At 49.9% G+C, this 22,775-nt stretch overlaps 1 protein-coding gene across 4 annotated transcripts; it reads right to left on the bottom strand.

Moving 5' to 3' along the window:
• Positions 1–567: 567 nt before the first annotated feature.
• GATA3 (GATA binding protein 3) lies at positions 568–20,838 on the bottom strand. 4 transcript variants are annotated; one of them, XM_027121588.1, is made up of 6 exons: positions 20,606–20,838; positions 19,540–20,169; positions 16,600–17,136; positions 11,420–11,565; positions 6,778–6,903; positions 568–2,678 (listed from the first exon to the last, which is right to left on the bottom strand). In XM_027121588.1, the coding sequence occupies exons 2-6, from the start codon at positions 19,778–19,780 to the stop codon at positions 2,394–2,396; spliced, it is 1,335 nt and encodes a 444-aa protein (XP_026977389.1). In that variant the 5' UTR covers positions 19,781–20,169; positions 20,606–20,838; the 3' UTR covers positions 568–2,393. The 4 variants fall into 4 exon arrangements, with proteins under 4 accessions (XP_026977389.1, XP_026977392.1, XP_026977391.1 ...); XM_027121591.1 differs by having other exon boundaries at positions 11,420–11,562; positions 20,606–20,809; XM_027121590.1 differs by lacking the exon at positions 20,606–20,838 and adding an exon at positions 20,482–20,583.
• Positions 20,839–22,775: the final 1,937 nt, after the last annotated feature.

Here is a 22,775-nt window from a genome sequence, read left to right as displayed (position 1 = left end):
TTGTTGTTTTTCTAGAGGAAACCCTCTCTCCTGTGGCTGTTCTAGTGTGTCTTTTTTCTTTTAAGTGAAGAAAAAAAGAAAGAACAAAACTATTGAAGCCATGAAAACATATGATAACATTCGAAAGGAGAAACTGCAGAATAGTTACATAGTTTTTTTTAAATCTTTCGCGTCATCCTCCAAAAATATCTTAGAATGTAAAATCCACGTACAGAATGATAAACTGGCATTTGTCTGAGGCAGGAATGGGATCAAACGTGCCACTATCGCTATAGCACCTAAAACAAAATGTAGCTGGAGTGTTGAGTTTGGGATTTTGCTACGTGTGCCCCCCACCCCTGCCCGCCCTTCTCCTACCCCCAAGAATGTCAAGAATTTGAACTCCTGTTCTTAAGGTGAAAGGGCATTCACTCAAATCTGTATGAAGGAAAAAAGTGGCAAATCCTGAAACATTGGAACTCTCCAGTAACAGCGCCCAAGTTTAAGATGGCAACAGACGACCACTGCCTGGGGTGTTTCACAAGTAACCAGAAACCGCATCCGAATTAGGAGCCAGTCAGATCTTCATTTGCATCTCAGTAATCCTCTACTTCTTTATTTCAACATTGAGCTTTAGGCTTGAAATATTTGCTAAGAAAGCAGAGAGGCGATTAACAGAGATTTTTCAGATGTGTGCCAGCGTTACACATTCTGTCAACAGAGTAAAAGGAAACTATACAGCGTAGGTTACAAAATGGTTATTTCATGTTTCGCAAACATTCCAATCAACCCTTCACTGTGATGTTATTCAATTCAACAGTAGAAAAGCAAAACAGACGTGAAGCCCAGCTCCTTTCCATCTTGCAGATCCAGCAACTGCAAATCCGCCCGAGAATCCCAACGAGGAAATCTTCCTGTTTCTCCTGCTAGAAGATCGTCTCCTTGAGGCTAGACAAGGAGGAGGGAACGGCAGCTCAGAGAGGACCACAGAACCTACTCCAGCCTGGGCATGCCTTCCTCTGCGCTGCATCCCATAAGCCCCAAAGATCCCCAGTTTCCCAAATGAATTGATGTTGACTATCTGGGGTTTGCCTTATCTCCTAGTGAATAACTGAACAAGTTTGGGCTTTGTTATTTTGTTTTGTTTTGTTTAAACTCCTTTTGCTTCAATTAGCTAGAGCTACCAGATTTTAGAAGAGCTTGGCCACCACTCTTGATACCATGTTATGTGGTTGTTTTTAAATCTTTTAACTTATTATCTTTTTATATTATTATTCCAACAGACTGCATGAAAGGCAGTGATCACTAACACAGAACACAACAGGTGCTAACATTCAGCCCGGTTGCTCTCAGAACCCGGGCTGTCGGGCCCGAGCCGCTGACATGCACGCGGGTAGCTCATACACTGCTACCCTCATAGCACAGGCTGCAGGAGAAGTGACAAAGGACAGATGCTCTTGTACCCTTAGAAGCTATTTAATAAATATCATTGAGGAACAAAAAGGAAAAACAAAATCAGCCCTGTGGAGCACAACCGCCTTAGGTCAACTGAACGTCATCTAGTTTATTCAACCAAAAATTGAGAGAGAAGGAAAATATTAAAACGGAAACACACACACACAAAAAAAGCAGTTCTTAACACTAGCAGGAAATAAATTTGTACAACCATTCAGTCTGTATAATATGATGAAATAAATCTACAACTTCTCTTACTTTGGTGCTTTGAATTATACATACAAACGACAATTACAGGGACTTGTTCACAAAGCATGGAGGCCTAGGAAAGTCTAACTGAACCCTCCATGGCAATCTGGGAGTGTAACGCGTTGCCCGGAGTGATAGAATTTCCTACGCAGAGGCCCACAGCTTTGAACGAATGATTCGCCTACAACATTTTTCTTTTTTTTTTTTTCCTTTTTTTTTTTTTTTTCTTTTAATGCATCAAACTGTGACCAGGAAAAGGAAACAAAACCATTTGGATATCAGAACTAGTTTCTTCTTAATTTCCACACTTTATTTTCTTCCATCGTCCTTAAAATGCATGGCGTCCTTCGTGCCTTCCTGACAGAGGCGATAAAGTCTTCTTCTTCCAATGTACAGTATTTCTTACAATATAAGTTATATGCAATGTTTAGCAATTTTTTTTTTTTTTCACAGCACTAGAGAGACCCTGTTCAATAGGGAATATGAGTCTGAATGGCTTATTCACAAATGGTATCCAGATTCAGGGAGTGAGAACACAGACACCACAGCGGGCTCCTCTGTCCAAGTGGCAAACATCGTGTTGCTTTCTGCCTGCAAAAACGTATAGATCCATCGGGTTTCGGTTTCATGATACTTGCTCCTGCGAAAATGCACGTAGAAGGGGCTGGAGGGACTCTCGCCTGGAGATCTTTGAGCATCGAGCAGGGACCCTAACCCATGGCGGTGACCATACTGGAAGGGTGGTGAGGTCCGAAGGAGAGGCTGGAGGGCGGGTGCATCGGCGTGGGCGTGGTCAGCATGTGGCTGGAGTGGCTGAAGGGTGAGATGTGACTGAGGGAAGACATGTGTCTGGAGAGGGCGGCGGGGTTGAACGAGCTGCTCTTGGGGAAGTCCTCCAGCGTGTCGTGCACCTTTTTGCACTTTTTGGATTTGCTAGACATTTTTCGGTTTCTGGTCTGGATGCCTTCCTTCTTCATAGTCAGGGGTCTGTTAATCTAAACAGAGATCAATTTTTTTTTTTTTTTTAACTTTATTTGGCTGGCTCTGAAATAGTGCAGACTTTCACACCCCAACCCGGGTTCCTCTGACTGCCCCATATCGGGGATCTGCTTTCAGGAGGCCCCTTCCTCCCCACCTTCCTGCCTCCTTCCCAGGGACCCAGAGTCCTGCAGGCTAGGCTTCTGCGGCGGGGGTCTGTCAGCCTCTATCAATTTCAGAAACCAAGAGGCCATAGGTAAGGTGTTCCAAGCAGGGCTTATTCATTACATTCATCTGCATCAATCATTTGGGGGAAAGTTTGCCTCAGGGAACTTTCTGTCTCCAAGGACCATATTCTAGAGACCCACCCAAGATGGTTGTATTTCTCTGCTAACTAAAATATAATAATAACTTGTCTTCTTCCATTAGAATGACCTTAGACTACTTCATGAGCATGGAGGCCATGGAGGGGTTTTCAAGGGGGGAAATAATATCTTGTCTACTGGTCCAAAATCTGTGTTAGGACTGTGTAAGGCAATCGATCTTAAGTGTCTGTCTCTGCCTTGAGAAGCTAGGACTGCTTCCCTCTTCAAAGTCATGTCTGGTTGTCTCTCTTCTGACGAACTTCTCTAAACAAGAGGTGCTGTAAAGTCTTCCCCTGAAATGTGTAAGTTCTGGGGTCATAATTTAATACAAAGTGTCTTTCCGAAACATAAGCTCTTGCCCACGTCACAGCCACGGTGATGATTGAAAGTTGCAATTTCTACCTGGTCCTGACTATCCACTTCTTACTAGACAAATAGTGAAACAACCAATCCACGAGAATTTAATATCCACTTATGGGGTACAAAGCCCTGTGCTAGCCTGAAAGCACTCTCCTCCTAAAAATCAAAGACCAGGCCTGAAGTTGAGTAAAGAGACAGAGGCAAGCGCTAGTCTTCCGTCCCGTCCCTGGGGCAGCAGACCATCGCTCTCTTTCTGATAAGCCTCATGTGTTTTGTTTTGAATACACATTTGTTTTAGGGGTGTGGGGAGAAGAATCAAGAGAGGGGACTTGACAAAGCAAACTGAGATCATTCCCCACGAGGAGTCAGAATCAGATTGACCTCAATAGCGGCCATCTGCCCCGTAGAGCAAACCAACCACACATCTGGCCGTGTTTCTGGGGAAATGGGCAAAGGGACTCAGAGAGGGAAGGTCAGGGTCTCAGTCACTCCTGACTGCTTGGGAAACAAACAACTCCTTCCTCCAGGGTCCTCAAGGGTGGAGGAAGAGAAGATTTCATGGCTCTAGGACCTGCCTGTTTGCTCCAAAGGCTAGAAAGGGATAGTTAAGGAAGAAAGAATCTAGCAGCCAAGAAGGCCAGGCTCCGACAACACTACTGGTAGCAGCAAACCCACAGCTTCCTGGGCCTGAGCTGGTCACCCGGAGAGGGGTACAGAACCACTCCGTGGGACGGACACCTGCCTTCCCCCTTGTGCAGGAAGGCCACGTGAGTGACGACAGAGGACCTGAAAGGTCGTTGCCCAAAGAACATCTCAGGGTTCCTTCCTCAAAGTCATAATCAAGATAAAGATGCAGCCTACAGAGGCGATAGGAATCTACTGTCACATCGAATCTCCCCCAAGATACTGCCTAGACACATGGCTCTTTACGCTGATATCTAGATATACAGAGCCAGGTATCTAAATATAATATCTAGTTACACAGATAGACACACAAAGCCAGATAACTAGTCGCAACACTGATACTGAGATAGGTAGTTATCTACACACCTAGATAAGAAAACAGGAACTAACTTAGGTCGTGCATGGTATCTCGATGGGCAGAACAAAACACAACAAGAGGAGAACGTTAATAGATTATTATCTCTTATTGTTAAATACACAACAAATCCGCCTCCTTCTGTGAATTCTTACTAAACCAGAGAAGGCAGAACCGCTCTGGAGGAGGAGCACGTTTCTATCTCCCAGCCACTGGGGCCCAACCATGAAGTCGGGAGCTAATTTAGAATAGGGTGGGAGTGAGGAGTGAAGAAGGTTCCTTGACCTGTCTTTGATTTAATGAGAAATTCGTATTCTTCAGAAACAGATATTTTTTTAGATTGGACACAATTGAGAGCCTATCTCACTGCGGCTGAGTAGTCAAAGGAATTTATAGCTGGTTCGTTTCTCATAATTCCTATACTTCTGTGGAAATAGGAAGGAAGTATATATACACACACAATTCATGACTTTGAACAGAACTTTGGTACATTCTAAAATGAGAAGGTGCTTACTCTCCTCTGTTCCCTATTAGTCCTGAGGTTACTGATCTCCCCGCAAGGCCTTTCGCAATTCAGAAATCCATCCTGGCCCTTCTACTTCATCAGCCATGTTCCTTACTTCTCTGAGTCATCATTTCTTCAAGTAAAAGGGAAATCAAAATAATTTCTGCCCTGTCTACATCATGGGACTCTTTGAGGCTCAAATGTAATCAAGTAACATGAAAGTTCTTTGCAAAACCATACATTACAACCCCCAAATCATTTGATCGGCTGTACCAACCACTGGGTAGCTCATAAACCTGAAAGGCCCCAAATCTTCCAGATTTTAATCACAAATCTGCTTCTCTCCACGGCAGTGAGTAAGGAAATTCCCCAAAGTGAAAACGGGCCTGGGGTTTCATTGCTGATAAATGTACACAGACCACAGTCTGAGGATGTGTGGGAGAGAAACGATGGATTGTAGTAAGAGCCCCGTTCCGTCAGCGCCGGGCCCCTCCTCTCGAGAGCGGACGGCATATGGGCAGGGAGGTGAGTGTTACGGGGGTCCCCAGGAATCAAATCAACTCATTCCCAAGAAGCACAAAAGGACTAGTTGCTGGGGTCACCCTGGGAAGTTCTCCTGTGGTTCAAAAACGCTAACCAAAAAAGCTTCCTCCCCAATTCCCAGGTGTTTTGGGGTAAGATGCGTTGACTGGCAGAATGGTTCTGAGCAAAGCCCTCCGCCTTTCCCCATTCACTCCCAGACATTACCAAAATCAGACTGGTCAAGAGACTTCAGGAGAACCGGACAGAGCCAGAGAGATGATGTGAGAGAGACAGGGAAAGACAGACAGAGACAGACAGACAGAGACAAAATTCTTTCTCTGGGATCAACATAAACTTCTGGCCTCATAAGGGTCATGGCCTGTCAGTCAGAGTTGTTGCAGGGAAAAAAAAAAAAATAGCTGAAATTTTTTTTTAAAGGTAAACATATTGCAAAATGGGAGGACCCCCAAATTGAAAGATTAAAAATGACACAGCCAAACCCATGTGACTGACTGACAATTATCATTCTGCTAATGTGATCTAGAAGGAGAAAAGCATTCTTTTCCCTGGTAAGGATAACCTCCGTCGGCTGCTTTGCAAGAGTTCTCCTGGTGAGGACAAACTCAGCAGATGAAATCTCTCATCTCGTATCTTTTATTCAGAGAATCCGTTTAAAATTCACCAAGGCTCTTTACCCCTCAGTAACTGAATCGCCCTGAACTCCTGTGCCGTGCATTACAATCCTATTTACCTTTCTCTTTTCACTGGCTCATTCTCTTTTTTTTTTTTCAAAACGTTTAAAAACTCAAGGAAACATCAAAATATGACTGGTGACTTTGGTTTTTCCAAGAGAAAGATTTTTCTCCCCTTAAAAACCCAGACCAGGCCCACCATGCGTACTGTTTCCAGTACAAACTAAGGGGCTGGGTCATCTGCTTCAGAGTCTTCAATCTCAGCAAAGCTACGCTGTGCCGAGTCCCTTCCTACACTGGGTCCTATTGCAGTGCCTTTTCTGAGCCTTGTCATTGGGCGATTCAAATGGATAACCAACAAGGACCTACTGTAGAGCACAGGGAACTCTACTCAGTATTCTGTAATAACCTAGATGGATAAAGAATCTGAAAAAGGATAGATATAGTATAGGTATAACTGAACCACTTTTGCTGTACACCTGAAACTAACACAACATTGTAAATCAACTATACTCCAGTAAAATTCTTTTTTAAAAAACTCAGAAAGGGGACCAGGGAAGGGGGATGCTGGGCACTGGGCATCATCCGAAGGCGGCCGTTCTGGGAGGAGGGGCGGGTCCCCGGGACACTTACATTGTGCAGCTTGTAGTACAGCCCGCAGGCATTGCAGACAGGGTCTCCATTGGCATTTCTTCTCCAGAGAGTCGTGGTTGTGGTTTGACAGTTTGCACAGGACGTACCTGCCCTTCTTGCTGCTGACTGGGGAGCGGGAAGAGAGGGGAGGATAAAAATCAAAACAAGTGTTAAATGGGTTTGCAGAGCTACGGAGACCAACTCAAAAAAAATTATCACTGAAATCAAAACTAGCAAGTGGCCCACATGAAAGTAATAAAGATCCCCAAAACCTGCATCTAGAAGAAGCATGAAGCCAATCCACTGGCATAGGAGCAGGTCAGACCATAGTCCGGTGGTCAGCACATAGCCTGCTGTCCCGGGGAAGGATTCGGGAGGAGGAGAAAGCCGACATCACCTCACCGACATAACGAGCCCCCCTCCCTCCCCCCAAAGTTTTCCAGATGTTTCATTTTTATGGGTAGCAATTTTGAATTAACCAGACTCGTTTGGGTACCAGGCTCTCAGTGGCTTCCTCTGCCAGGCCTACAGGCGGTCTTTTTCAAGAGCAACTGCCCAGGAAAAGCAGTTCTCAACAAGGATACTGGTCATCACAATAGACCAACAGCCGAGGAAGAACAAACCCAAGCATCAAAAGCGCTTTCTAGATCCCAAATAAAGAAACACTGGAATGATAAGGAGGGCAGAGTGCTGACAGAATGAGAGAACGTCTGCGCATGTGTGGCTGGCACCCACGGGATGGGCCACGGAGAAAGCACCAAGCCAGACATCCTAACTGAACAAGACCTCAGCCAATTTGCAGGCATCCTAACTGTGCACGGCCCACGCTTTCAGATTTGGTCACTCGTGGTGACAGCCATCTTCATTCTCTTTAGGTGGCTTTCAGTTAGTGAGACAAACTGAGAGGAACAAGGAATTCTGCAATCCACCAGGGAACACTGGCCCCGCTCCTAACTTCATTTCATTTCACCCTCTTGAAAGTAGGTGCTTCCTATCTGCTGTTCACAGAGCAAAATGGTTACAGGTCAGATGTCAGCCCCAAGCTGAATTTTCATTATTTGATTGTGTCACTGCCCTCATTTCCTTTAAAAGGGAGATTTTTCTTTCACTTTTCGACGCACTTATATGTAGAAGGGGACTATTTCCTATGTCCATACGTTAAAAAAGAAAACTTAAGCTCAAAAACTTTTGAAAGGAAATGAGGTTGGGTCACTTGTAACCATATATCTCTCATCTCCTCACACCCCCTTGCAACATAAAAAGAAAATTTCAACTGCAAAATTATTTCGGTCCCTGGGACTCAAAACTATTATCAAAGGCAAGAGAAGGAGTAAGAATTCAGCTGGTGGGCTTCCCTGGTGGCACAGTGGTTGAGAGTCCACCTGCCGATGCAGGGGACACGGGTTCGTGCCCCGGTCTGGGAAGATGCCACATGCCGCGGAGCGGCTGAGCCCGTGAGCCACGGCCGCTGAGCCTGCGCGTCCGGAGCCTGTGCTCCGCAACGGGAGAGGCCACAACAGTGAGAGGCCCGCGTACCGCAAAAAAAAAAAAAAAGAATTCATCTGGTCTTTATCTGTGATCAAGAAAACTCTGGCATGGTTATGAAAGCACAGAACGAAAGGACAGGGATCAGGGTGTGCTTTTCCCTCAGTATTTTATCCAGCAAGAAGTTGGGCCAAACACCCGAAGAGGTCAGATGTTGAAAACCCACTGGCAATTCTGAATGAACCAAGCTGATTCCTTTCCTTTCAAAGCTACTCAATTGTTCCACAGAGATGCTGCCCCTTCCCACAGGTTTAAATAGCAGAGCTGTGGCTTTTTTCATTTGTTTGTTTGTTTTTAGTAATTCTTAGTTTCTGCGTCCTGAGGAACTAGAAAGGAAAAACAGCTCTTCTTCCTCATAACTGAGAAGGTTCTACTTTTGAGTTGTCCATTTGGAAAATAATTCACCGCAGTCCAAGGGTGCTGTCTCTTATCCCACATGCCTCTGGTCCACCTGCCTTTATGAAATGTGATAATTTAAGACTTAACCATTGCTCTTGTGTACTCTTGGGAGGAAAACGATATATGAAATTGGTGCTTAAGGATTTTGACAACTACATGATCATGTGATTATTATTATAGTCCTGGTCTTCCCCCTTTAAAAGAAATACCTGGATATAATAGACTAATATCTACGCAAGTGCCGGATTTCCCGGCCCAACAACTGAGAAGGGATGGTACAAGTGCTCAATGCCAACCGATAAAATAAGAGTTCCAAATAACCACGCTCATGGTGCAGCCCTTTGCAGTGTATTGAAGGTAACATGAATCCAAACAGGCTTAGACTTTATGAGGATTTATACAGAACCTCTAAAAGTCACAGTTTGGGTCACTAGCAGAAGACAAAGCACATTAATAAAGCAAGCTAGTTGTGAGACTTATGAAAATCTTGCAACACTAGGAAAACAATTCTATGGGTCTTCCCTTCTATTTCCTGCACGAGTTCATTCAGTGTTAGATATGCATCTATGGAAGAGCTGACTACACAGAGGGGGCAGGCGGGGTGGTCTTCAGCAAGTCTGCAAGTGTGCAAAAGCAGCAAACTGGAGAGACAGAGCAGGGAAGGAGGAACAGGAAATATAGGAAAGAACAAAAAGAAAGTTCTAGATATTCAGAAGTCAACTACATCTAAGGGCTAAAAATATACGTATATATATCCTGAATGGGCCCCGAGTATCTCTCTGGAGCATGTGAATTCTATGGAACTAAAAATAAAAAAACACCCAGAAGAGATGAGTAAGAAAGAGAAGGCAGCTTCACATGTGACGGCGAAGAAACTCTAGAATTAAAAGTAATTATTACTCAGAGTTCTAGAGATTTCTTATGAAAGGTGAATGAAGACAAAATTATGTAGAATGCAAGTCCAGCCCTCCTGTACAATCTACCCAGACAGAAGAAACCCCAAGAAAATGTCAAATGTACTCTTGCTTATCAACCAGACAACTACGGGGTCTGACACTTTACTGCTCTCTTTTTCCTTCCTTACTTTTACAGTAAAAAAAAAAAAAGTCCAATTATAATGGTACCATGACTTATTTTAACAAGAAGTTTTTTGTTGTTAGTTTTCTTTCTTTTGTTTTTCTTTCCTTTTCTTTTTTTCTCTTTTTTTTTTTTTTTTTTCTAAGGCCAGGTTTTGAGTGATTCAGAACATTCTTTTGTGGTGCGATCATATTCATTCTGTGCTAACATCTCCAGCCATTTTTTTTTTTTTCAAACACGTCTTGTTCTGATACGTTCAAACATCTTGATGTTTAAGTTGGGGAAGCTGAGTTGTTGTTTATGAGTTATCTCCAGAGCTCAGATATCCGGCAGCTTTTTCCTAGGAAGTTAGCTTTGCACATGAGAGAAAGGAAAAAAAAAAAGTACCAAAGAGCATGGGGACAAGTCGGGGGAAGGTTGAGAGAGCTGGAGAAAGGGGCAAAGATCAGAAAGAATAAAGCCTAGAGACCTAGGATTGCCAAAAATTAAAGTCACGTGGGCGCTGCCATCCCTAGACAGATTTTCCTTCTTCTGAAGAGGATGTGAAAGGTGTTGATTTGCACTAACATCGGATGGAGAAGACAAATAATTCTTTAAAAAGAATGCAGAGGATTTGGGAAGGGTCCACCTTAGAATCTGAGGGATGCGGCTTCATCCATTAATTTGCATGGGGAAATTCCCCTCCTCCCCTCTCTACTTGGTGAATCACCACAAAAAGCATTTTGATCTCTTGACTGTGGTTACAGTTATCATTTGCAAGCCTGCTTTTATTTGTCTGTTACATACACTTGCTATTCAATCTGGCCTGAGATTCCAAAGACAAGTTTGCAAATGAACCTCTCAGGCTAGTTTTCCTTATAAATGCTTGCCAGGGCCAGGTTTTCTCAAGTATTCCTAGGGGTCAAGAGGTTTAAGAAGGGGACAAAGAGGGGGGAGAGAGGAAACTATCACCCGACCGGCAGGAGTTCAAAGGGAAAATAAGACCAGACACTAGGGGAGACCAAGAAGCAGGACAGGAATCGCACAGTTCTCCCCGCAGGAATTACCTCTGGCAATTCCTCAATTCTTCGGACCAAGGAAGAAGAAAAACTCCACTGAGCCCAATGGCCGCTGTTTGTGAAATTCAGTTAATTAGCCCTGGCCCATGAGATCTCATCCGTGTCACTAAGGCAACCCTGAGACTGTAATTACTTCCTAGGAGCCCACTTGTATGACTTCAGAAACAAGTTCTGGGTGGCACCTGGGACACTCCATCCCCGTACTGAATTCCTCTGTGAAACCGTGACTATCAATGCATCTTAAATCAGTCACCCTGGTCCTGTGAAAGCAATCATTCTATCAGTGAAGACGTTTAAGATTTGATAACCCAGAAGTGAGCATCCTTAAAAATGTGATAAGTGACTTAAGAACCATGGAGGGGGAGAAAGGCGGGGGCGGGGGGCCCTTTCTGTATATGTAATTTGCAAAAAAGAAAACAAAGAAGAAAAAAGAAAACTATCCCAAGCGAGCTGATTTTGAGCCGTCCTGCCAATTTCCAGCAGAAAGCCCTTCTTCCTGAAGAGAGGAACTTAAAGACACAAAACGGAGAGTGTCGGGCCAGTGCTTCCCTAGGACAACTCACCAGCCTTCGCTTGGGTTTGATGAGGGGCCGGTTCTGTCCGTTCATCTTGTGGTAGAGCCCACAGGCGTTGCACAGGTAATGCCCTGTTCCATCTCGACGCCACAGCGGGGTGGACGTTGCCCCACAGTTCACACACTCCCTGCCTTCTGAAAACAAGATCACACATAAGTCACTTATGGAAGGAAGACACACAGAAAAGCTGTCAGCAGAATTAGGCAATGAAAGTTCAATGGAGAACTTCTTCTCTATCTCTTTTTTCCTCTTTTGGAGAACTTGCCCAGCTCCCTTGAAGGTGGCTCCTGAGTTGAAAAGAGTTACTGTGTGACACTTTCATGGCCTAACCATTCCCCGTGGACACACACACACACAGCTCCCAGCCCAAGAAACAGCACAGGAATCAGTAGCAGCAGAACCTCGTCCTGGGCCTGCCTGACTTGACGGGGAAGGTCAGGCAGAGCCAAGGAGGAAGGCGAATTTCAACTTGAAACAGTTCCCTGAGAAAACCCTGAGCCCCGGTCGATGGCGAAAGCACAACATTCCATTCGCTTCCCTCGGACGAAAACAAAGATGATCCATTATCATCACCAGCTCTGTCTATGCGGATTGATTAAATAATGAAGATTAGGATGGGGCCAAAGGAGAGATTCATCGATAGCTAGATGGAGAAACAGATAATCAACAGATGAACAGATGGATCAATCGGCTGATTGATTTGAGCACCGAGGGCCTTAGATTTTACTTCCAATAAAACTGTAAAATGTCCCCGGCTGGCAAGAAATAGATGAAGACCCAGCAGGGTCCACTCATTCATTCCCCCATCATCTTTTTTACTCTCTAGAAAAAACCCAAGGTTTTCTGTGGTTTTCCAGCCACTGAGACCCCAGTCTGAAGGTTGGAGGGAAACGCAGAGCAATCTGGAAGGCAAGGAAGCTGGAGATGGGGAGGGAGGGAAACAGAACGAGGGGAAGCGCTGGGAGGGGCAGAGTCAGGAGAAGGGGCCAGTTTATGGGGGGAGGGCAGGGGGGAGGCCCTTGGGTCGCGGCTCATTAACCAAGACTTGCCTGCAGTCGCTCTTTTTCCAAAAAAAACAAACAAACAAAATCAACAGAAAACCGGCCAGGCCGGGTTGAAACAGCACTCACTCCCGGGGCTGGAGAGTGATGGGGACCCACCTCGAGAGCGAAAGCCCCGGGAGAGAATCCCTCCAGATACCATTTTAGGAGGAGGGGAGTTTGCTCACAGAGTTCTTCTCAACTTCCCCGAGAGGAAGAAGGACAGGACGGTTTCTGGGAGAACCTGCCCCGCTCCTGGGGGGCCTCATTCTCCTGGCGAGGACGCACCAGCCTCACTGCCAATCGAGAGGGACCCAGGAGGAGCCCCCAACCCTGCAGGGCCAGTGGCTTCAGCAGAGCTGGTGCCCCCCAGAAGAGGAGTCAGGAAAGGGTCTTTAGGGTGCTGGGAAGGGGCTCGGGGATGGTAGGGGAGAAAGATGAGCCCCTACCAGTTGTTTTAAGAGATTAATCAGCTGACCCCAAGCTACCAGGAAGACGGGGTGGAGGAAGGGAACCCGCAGGCAGGACGCTTGGGAATCTTGACTCCCCACGAGGAGGGCAAGGCCAGCCCAGGGCCCGGGGACCCCCAGACCAAGTATGAGGGTGGCAAGGAATTTACACCCCTGAGCCTGGGCTTTTCTCCAGGGACAGGCTCTCAAAAAAAAAAAAAAAAAAGTTAAGGAGTTGAGAGATTTCAATTTCTTGCTCCAAATTCCAAAAGTTCTTAACCCGGGGTCTACAGAGAGCCTTCCAAGCACCCCTGAGATTATCCACAGAAATGTGGCCCTCATGGGCCAGGAGCATTTGCTAGGCATCCAGCAGCTCTGAGTAGGCTCTGGGCTGAATCACATCCAGGTTCCTCTGCTTTGGGGTCACAAGCCTTCGGGACGTGGCTGCTGAAGGTGGGAGAGGCACGGGGGGAGGAGAGGGCGAGTGGGTGAGGAGGTGTGGCCGCAGGCATAGCCAGGGCCCCCGCAGTGCTCGTGTCCCCGGTGGGCGCTGTGTCAGCCTCTTCTGGGGACACTGGCCAGGCCTGGCACGCTCCCCATCCTGTGCAGACAGGGGCCTCGGGCTCCCAGCCGTTTTGTCCCTGACCTCTGGGGGTTTTCTCGGGCTCCCAGTCCCCTGCATCCCCAGCAGCTCGGGCTGGACTGCCCCGCTCCTGGGCACCTGGGCCAGGGGATCTCCCTGCCTGACACGATTAGTCTGATTTCCTTTCCTTTGTCAGCCAGTGGGGAGAATAACAGCTTCCTTTTCCGAGGGACCTTGAAAGCCAGCAACAGTTGCTTCTCCAGCAATTGCACATTAGAGCAATTTTCTGTCTTGATTCACTCGGCAAGTTTGTGATTGCCTTGCGTGGCTTTTTCTTATTTTATTTTATTTTTTTTCTCTCCTTGTTGCCTCTCATCTGTGACTTCAGCAAACAAGCAGTTTTCCTAACGGAGGCCCTGACTGTCTCCTGCTTTCTTTCTCCTCGCTCACCGCCTGCTGTGAGCTGCTCAGACAGACACCTCGCTCTTAGGTGACAACCACAGCGCCGGGAGGCCTCCTCACGCTCAACAGCCATTTTCAAACACCCCTTGGCCTCCGACTGAAATCCTGAAACTGAGGCCGGACTGAAGGAGTAGGGAGGCTGCAGAGAAAAAGGGGGAGCTGGATGCCCACGGTGGAGGGGGTGGGAGCTAAGAAATGGTCCCCCACACACACACACACACACAAAAGGCTTGGTGTCTTGTTTGCAAAGACACATCTCAGCCCGGACAGCCCGGGCGTTAAAAAAGCAATAGGTGCTCTAAACCACAACTCAACCGTTTCTCCAAAATGCGACAACCCTCCCTTCTCTGGGCTCCTCCTTCAGACGATAGCAAAGAAGAGGGTAAAGAAAAAAAAAAAAAAAAACAGAAAAGCAACCACTAAAACCAAGAGAATCCCCTTCTCAGGAATTCCCACTCCTTCCACCCTCTTCACGGAGCCTCGAAACCTGCCCTGCGCGCTCCACGTTCCCGAAAGTCCCAGCTCCCTCGCCGCCCAATTGTGTTGCTCTGGGTTTTTCTGACTGTGAGAAAGGAATAAGGAGGAGGAAGTCAAAAGCCAAATTTAAACCGGCTCCTCTCCTCTCCAAAAAAAATAAAAGAAAATAGGTATACAGGTACCCCTGGTTCTGGTTTAGGGAAACCACAGCCCTCGCCCTCGCCCCTCCCCCCTCCCCAAATGTCCCGGTCTCCAGGGAAGACACAGAAAAGCCAGGCAAACCCGAAGGCAGAAGGTGTGCCCGATGGAGGGGGAGAGATCACATGCGGAAATGAGGGCAGAGGACGAGAGGCATTTGGAAAAGTCACTCTGGCCCCTCCCTACACAAACCACCACCCCAGCCTCAGACACCACGATCTGGCCCCCAACTTCTTAGCCCTACCAGAAAAGAGAACTTTCCCCCAAAAAATCCCACCCCGACTTCAAAATGGACAGGTTGTTCTCTTACTGCCATCAGCCTCGGAGCCTTGATCGAGCCCCCTCCGCCCCGCCCCCGCTTTTGTGAGCAGATCTGTACCCCGCTTCCCGGGGACCCTCCACTCGCCGAGGCAGCCAGGCCACTTTCCTGCCCTGTGCTCCCTTCCTCTTGCTTTCTCTTCAGCTCCACCAGCGAGCCTACCTCCCTCTCCCTCTGCCGACTTTCATGTACTGAACACGCAGGTCTGAGTTTTCTGTCAGCCTAACCGCATCCGGGCTCTATTAAAGTTCCTGGCTCGGGATAAACAATGCAACTGTCGCGTGCAGCAGTCTGAAAATAATTGGATTAGCTAAAACATATCAACTAAATAGAGACAGTCCTGCCCAGGCAGTCGGAGTGAATGTCACCCTGGAAAAAAACCCTGGAAACTGATCTCATGGTCACTGGGCACCCAGAGCCCTCCCTCGGAAGTTTTCTAAACCCCGGTTTTGCAGGCTCTGTTTCAAGACTGGTTGTCTCATCCAGCAAAGACAAGTGATTTCCACCACTTCTGTGTATACAGAGTCTCTACAGAGAGAGAGCAGAGGGTACCCAGTTGGGACAGACCAGGACAGAGACTGTCCACCCTGAAATGGACACCACCAAGGAGACATGCCAATCTTCCCCAAACCATCTCAAAAAATACAGTGAAATCTCATCTCAGAGACTCCCCGACTCTGTTTCAGCTGCTTCGACATTGGTGGTGGATTATTTTATTTTTAAAGCAGAAATACTTTGTGCGGGCTTTCCTGTTTCTTTTCATGCCAGCCTCTACACCAAGAGAATAAAGCTGGGGTGTGCTTTTCTGAGAGAAGATGGGCAGAGGAAGCAGAGACACACCTGGGCAATCTTTTTCCATCCTTCCTAACCCCTCTGGCTTCAGATCAGTCGGGGAGTAGCTCGTAAGACGCCTTCCTTCCCTGCCTGAGCTCCCAGCACTGGAAGATACTGCAGTTAACTAGCCCTTCTGACTTCCACTGAACTGCCTCCCCAGGGCAGAGCCCACCTCTCTACCCAGAAGTCAGGATGGGAGACTTCTTTTCCACGCAAAGAATGTGTGTCCTGTCTTTGCCACGGTCGCGCCCCCGGCGAAAAATATACACACGCTTTATTTATACATGTCTGTGTAAAGGGCTGTCCTCTGGTGACTGTATGACCCCCTCTGAGCTGAGCGGAGGAGAACGGTCAGGATGTAGAGGCCAGGGGGGTCAGAGGAGGGACCTGTGTTTGTTTGGGTTTCAGGAGGTTTCGTTTTTAGCACTAAACACTAAAGATGTATTCCCTCCCCTTCCATTTGCGCTTGGAAACTGACTAAAGGTTACTGCCAGCACCCAGAAGTTCCCTGGCAGGACAGGCAGGAGATGGGGGTTTGTTTTTGTTTGTCTTTTTCCTTCCCCAGCTCTTGCGGGTGGCTTTTTAAATCAGATCTCACTTGCCCTCTGCTCTGAAGACAGGAATGAGAGAGGACACACCGCATTCTTTCCCCACTGGAAGAATGGGAAGATATTAAATCTTTGAAGGGTCTGAACGGCCACCCAGCCCCCGGGAAGGGCTGGAGAGCACGCTCTAGTCCCTGTCCCGGATTTTGGAGCAGGGAGGGGGGCGAGGGGAAAGGTCTCGAGGGGAGAGAACGTTCCTACCTGTGCTGGATCTGGCCTTGGGCCTCGACTTGCATCCGAAGCCAGTGGGGGAGCCCCCGAGCAGGCTGCTGGGCGGGAAGAGTCCGGAGCTGTACTCGGGAACGTAGGGCGGGTAGGTGGTGATGGGGTGGTGGGCTGAGGCCGCCGCCCCTCCCAGGGTGGTCATGCTGCTGCGGGGATGCGCCGACTCGAGCTTCATGCTGTCAGGCAGAGGCACCTGGTACTTGATGCACTCCTTCTCGTCCTGGCGGCCCGAGCCGGCTGAGCCCGGGGTGGACAGGGACGGGTCCGGGGAGACGTCCTTCGGCGGGGTGGGTGGAAAGGTGAAGAGGTGCGGGCTGGAGTGGCCTGCCGACAAGGACGAGGACGAGGCTGGGGGGTAGACCGACAGGGGCCCCGGGGAGCCGTGGTGGATGGACGTCTTGGAGAAGGGGCTGAGGTTCCAGGGCGAAGCGGTGTGGTGGCTGCCCAGCGCCTTGCCGCCGTCCAGCCAGGGCAGGGATCCGTGCAGCAGAGGCGGCCGGCACACCTGGCTCCCTGCGTGGGTAAAGGCGAAGGCCCGCGAGAGAGACAGGCGAGTGAGAGTAGCCCCCAGAGGCCTTCAGGCACCTGGGCATCCTCCTCCTCCACCCCAGCCTCCCTGGCAAGACAACCCCCACACAGACCGGACCTCACACTCCCTGATCTTGGGGGCCCCAGCAGGACCTGGGCCAACACACCCCCTTCACCCCTATCTCCCCACCAATGTCCCATCAAATCCAGGGAATTAAGGGCCTGCGTCTGACGCCCAAGGGGTGCTGCCATGGAGCGAGAAGGGCCCTGGCTTCCTTGGCCTCTCCAGACACACTTTCTGAATCACAGCCCTGAGGTCCCTCTCTGGAACCTGACCTGATTTATTGGTTTCCTTCAATGGCCCAGCGGCCCCCAGCCCAGACCTAATCCCAGGCAGCCTGATAAGAGGGTGGGCTGGGAAGGATGAGGGCTGACGGGGTGAGCCACACAACCGCTCAAAGTCAGGAGAACACACGGACCCTAAGAGAGGCCCAGCTGCAGAGCCGGCTCCCCAGGCCCAGAGCAGGGAGAGGGCCTGAAAGAGAGGAGAGGGAGCATTTTAGGGTTACTTGCACGTAACCCCACTTCACTGCTTGCTCAGAATTGGCCCGGCCTGGAATGGGATTTGCAGGGAAGTGAACCGCTCAGGCTGTCGGAGAAAGTTTCCAAGCCTGGACTCTGGGATGGTACTTCTATCTGCCGTTCTCACCCTCCCAGATCCTACTGGAAAAAAATAAAACGGGCCCATATGCCCCCAGAGTTGTGACTCCACCCATGCAATACGTGCATTTTCACCTGAGCCCCTGAGACACAAAAAATTCCAGTTTCTGTGTCTATTTCACTCACACACACAGTAAACAGAGCTGTCGTTTGAAATGCAGAGTTTTAAGGCAGCTGTAACTCAGACCAGAAGAGGCTCTGAGAGGGGTAAGTTTAAACGGCAAGTACAAATCCACACACTTATTGATCTTTTAATCCAGTACCTGTCTCAGCGTTTGACATTCTATTTAACCATTAAGAACAATACCGAAACTAAAATCTTAAGAGAAAGGAAGGGGAGGGGAGTCGAGGGGGAAGGAGAGCTCTCCGCACACCAAGGGTCAAGCTTCACATTATGCAGGAAGTAGTATAGTAAATAATATTAAGGCTGCATCTACCGCATTTCCACTTAACTGCTGATCTGCACAGGACAAGAGCAAAGAGCGCCCCATCCGCAGAAACAATTGTTTGAAACCTGGTGACAGCAGGGAGGAGAACGCCTGCTGCCCTAGGGGCTCTGTCATCGGCCCCAGCCCCGGGATCTAAGTCGGGGAACCAAGGCAGACCTCAACTGAGATGGCCTCACAGCCCCTCTGTCTGAAATGTTGCCATTTCTTCTTTGGGAACATGCTTACAGATGCAAAGCCTTAAAAGCCTTTTCCCACCAACTACATGGGGCTGGGTTTCTCTCTACCATTTCAGAACTCTCCTGAATTCCTCAAGGTGAAAGAGAAAGAAAGAAAGAAAGAAAAGAAAAGGCAACTGGAATCGCTCCTCCATAAAAGGAAACCCTGATGGATCCCAAATCTTCTTTGGGAGCCTAATGGGTCTGTTGTAGGGCCGAAGGAGACAGCAAGGCAAGAGTTGCGGGGAGCAGGCAATGAGGCAACCAAAAAGTGTAGACGGAGGAAAATTCCGTGCAGCCGGGAATCTAGGAAACCCCAAATGTCTCAAACTTAAGACGGGAGTCTTTCCACCAAAACCCGGTCAAAGCACCAGACTTCCCTTCCTCAGAGCCTAGAGGTAGGAGATGTGTCTAAAAACCAAATGCACTAGCTTTGGGGAAAGGCCGAAACACAGAGGTGGGAATAAATACGTTTCTCTGGCCTTTCTGGAAATGTGCCGGAGAAACATACCGAGGCACGCCGGCAGAAGCCCCAGAGAGAGAACCAGGGGATAACCGGGGGAGCGAAGCCCCTAGAAAGAACCCAGCCCCAGCCAGGTTTAGCCGGCACCGGATGCCCGGTCGGGGGAGCGGTGGCTGGTGGAGGCAGAGGCTCGGCTCCCCGCGCCCGGGATCTCCGAGGCCCCCGAACCAGCGGCCGCGCGGGGAGAGAGGGCTGCAGCGCGGCGCCCGCCAGGTGAGCGCCAGGCCCAGGGGACCGCAGTCGCGCAGAGGCGCCTGCTGCGACTGTTTTGAAAAACAGACTCTCGCGACGATCGAGACGCCTTCCTTGCCCATTTCCGGACCCCAGTTTTTGTTGTTGTTGTCGTTGTTGTTTTAATGAAGCAGCAACGGCACTTGGGGGCTTTGGCCGGGTATCCCCACCCCCCGGTCCCTCCCTGCCTCTCCGACCCGAGAGAGCCGGTACAGCTGGGCGGAGGTCCCCGCACCCGGGGCGGACTCACCGTGGTGGGTCGGAGGGTACCTCTGCACGGTGGCCCTCACCGAGTTTCCGTAGTAGGACGGGACGTGGTTGCCTTGACCGTCGATGTTAAAAAGTACATCCACCTCCTCCGGCAGGGGGTACTGCGCCGGGTCCATGTAGGAGTGGCCGAGGCCTGGGTGGTGCGTGTCCGGATGCTGCCCGTTGAGGACCGCGGGGTGGTGGTGGCTCACCCAGCGCGGCTGGTCCGCCGTCACCTCCATGGCCCCGGCTGCGCTCTCGCCCTCTCGCCGGGCCCGGAACCCGCGCGCTGAGAGGGAGGGCGGTCGGGCTGGGAGGTCGGGGGCTACGAGGCTCTGCAGGTGCTCCTGCCGTCGGAGGGGCGGGGGTCGTTTAAAGATTTGTTTTCAGTTGGGAAATGGGAAAGCTAGGAAGGAAAGGTGAGCAAATCAGATTTTTGTTTTTAAATCTTTGCGGGGTAGTTTAGCGAAAAGAAGAGAAAGAAAAAAGAAATTCCAAAAATTAGATATGGGAGTATAAAGGGGGACCAAATTGTAAAAGGGGGGCGAAGACTGGCTGGAATTCTGCAAGTGAGGCTCCTCTGCACCGGGGGCTACTCGGCGGCTCCAAGACTGAGTCTCTCTCGGGTCACCTGCAAAGGAGAGAAGGGGAGACCTGGATGAGGTCCTAAGTGCTTAGCACCTGAGTTTATGAAGTGGCACCACCTCCCCCCGAGCCGCCCGGCCCCGCGCCCGCGCCCCCGGGACACGCACCCACGACGCACACACGCGCGCACACGCGCACGCCCCCTCCGGAGGTCGGAAAACCGGGAGGCAGCGGGGGACTGAATGACTCCCAAATACATCCCCAGCAGCCCGGCTCTCCCGGGAACCCGGGACTGACTGAGCGGTTCCAACTTGGACGACAACTCCCTCCCTCCAGGGACCCAGGTCCCAGGACCTACTTTCCAGCCTCCAGAAACTCTCCAAAAGAGGAGGGTTGAGTTTCAGTGTTTTAAAGTCCTCCCAAATGGAGAGAGGAAACAAATCAAACTTAAAAAAAAAAAAAAAAAAGTCGCCGGTACCAACCTGGGTAGCGAGGAGCAGAGAGGAGGAGGAGAAGGCGTGTGACCTGGGAGAGCAGAAACTGCCCGGTCAGATTGCGTGGCTCGCTCTGTCTCGCGCTCTCTCCGTCTCTCTCTCTTTTCCTCTCTCTCTCTCTCTCGCTCTCTCAGTATTTTTTTTTTTTTTTTTTTTTACAGGGAATGCATTCTTTCTGAAAGTATCAAGACGGCGCCAGGCAGCTCAGTGTTCGCAGACAGCTGTGGCGCGACGGAACTTAAGGAGGTTCTAGTGTCATCCGCGCCGACGGGGGAGGAGCCTGGCTCTGGCGAGGAGGGGACAGGATCACCAGCACAAGGAAACTGCAACCCAAACCCGCTCAGGACTTCACCGCCCCCCCACCCCCGCCTCTCCTCCCGCCCCTCCACTGACCGGAAAGGGGCGCCGCGGAGGGCGGCCAGGGCGGAGGGGCGGCGGGGAGGGTGGGCGAGGCGCACCCGGGTTCGGGGCGGAGGGGGCGGGCAGGAGGGAATTCGCGCTCTGGCCCTTTAAATGTGGCTCCGGCTCCTGCCAATTCATTCCGGCTCGGTAGGTTATTCCGTGCCGAGGAAACCGGCCTGCCCCATTCATAAAGTTTATTTCTACAGGCGGCCTTTCTTTTTCAGGCTTTTTAAATGAGCAAACATTTTTTGCATTCAATCCAGGGTATGGGGTAGTTTATTGATGTGGGGTCTCTGTGCAAGCAAAAGTGATCAGGAAAAACAAAAGTAATGTCAAAGTACTTGGAGATGTGCCTCTCTCACCTAAGGGATTGAGAAACTGGGGAAAAAAAAATCTGTCTTTGATTGAAATGTCGGTGATACTTTGGTGGTCGTGGTCAACATTCTCCCAGTCTCTTGCGTTAACAAGCCTCTCGAATGTTTCAGCTGTTGCAGCTGTCCTTTCCAGACCTAATATTTGTAATCAATGTGTGCTTTTTGACTTGAGTGACAATAGTGATGGATGAAAAGGAGAGGGGGCGAGAGGCTCTGTCTCCCCCAGCACAGAGAGAGCGGGTGGGGAGAAAGCGCTCGGGTCTTCACTCCGGTTACCCAACTTTTTCCCTTCTCCCCGCCCAGGGCCCTACTTACTCCCGCTCCCGGCGTTTTTCCCCAGCCCCGTCCTCCGACCCCCACCCCGGCCGCCGGGCTGGACAGCGGCGGCCTCCCCCGGGCCCCGCAGAACGCGGGACTCGCCGGGTCCGACCCCGCAGCCCGGAGCTGAGGGAGCGGGTCTCAGAGACGGCCCCGCGAGGGGGGGCGGGGCGCACGGGGCGTGGCCGGGAAGGGGCCAATCAGCGCGCGAGGCTGCGGCCGGGCCGCGATTGGTCGGCCCCGCGGGCTCCAACCTCCCCGGCCTCTCTCGGTGCTTTGAGCCACTGCATCCCCTAGCGGCGCTCAGGCTCCTGCAGCCGCCCGGCCCCAGAACGCGGCCCGGGTGTGCAAGTGACAGGCGGGAAGCGAAGACTCAGGTTCCACCCGTGGCTCACCCCAGGGCAATGTGTGCGAGGAGAGAGTGTGGGTTCTCCCGCAGGCTTTCCCACGGACGGTACTAACAGCTTGATTTGGGGTTTTATTTGAAGGCATTATTCCCTCTTCGCTTCTCTGCCCCATAAAAATTCCCTACAAATACACACACAAAAGTCGACATAGAAGAGACCGTCCCTAAAAGTAAGTTCTGGAAGATTCCTTTCGTGCGGTGAAGGAAAAACATCAATATTCAGCCTTACTTGGTGTGGGGTGTGTGTCCTGCTTTAATGTACAATCCTCGTAGAAAGACTAGTAAATTTTATTGGTAAGAAATGGTGGAAACGTGGGTTCTCCCAACTTGGAATTGGAGTTTCTCTTGAGTCTCCGTCTTCTTAAATCTGATGTTCGTTAGAAACTAGGGTCGAGTTTCTAGATACGGAACAGGAAGAAAATCCCTAAATTAACCCCCCTCCCCCATGTTTCTCCTGAGCCCATTTAGTCCTTGTTTATTAGGGCGGCCCAGTAAAAGAGCATCGATTTTCCTTCATTCCGACCACGTCCCTCTAGGGCTAGTCAAGCTGCCAGCCTCTCCTGCTTACGGCGCTCTGCAAACCTTTTAATTATTTAGTTTCTAACATTCACCGGAAACCGCTCCATAAACAAGGACAGACGAACGCATACGCATTGTT

This window comes from Aethalodelphis obliquidens, unplaced genomic scaffold, assembly GCF_003676395.1.
Source record: "Aethalodelphis obliquidens isolate GAN/ISIS:26980383/991018 unplaced genomic scaffold, ASM367639v1 scaffold23, whole genome shotgun sequence".
In the NCBI taxonomy this organism is placed as follows: Eukaryota; Metazoa; Chordata; class Mammalia; order Artiodactyla; family Delphinidae; genus Aethalodelphis; species Aethalodelphis obliquidens.
The sequence above is the reverse complement of the archived record's forward strand: the minus strand, read 5'-3'. Positions and strand labels throughout refer to the sequence as shown.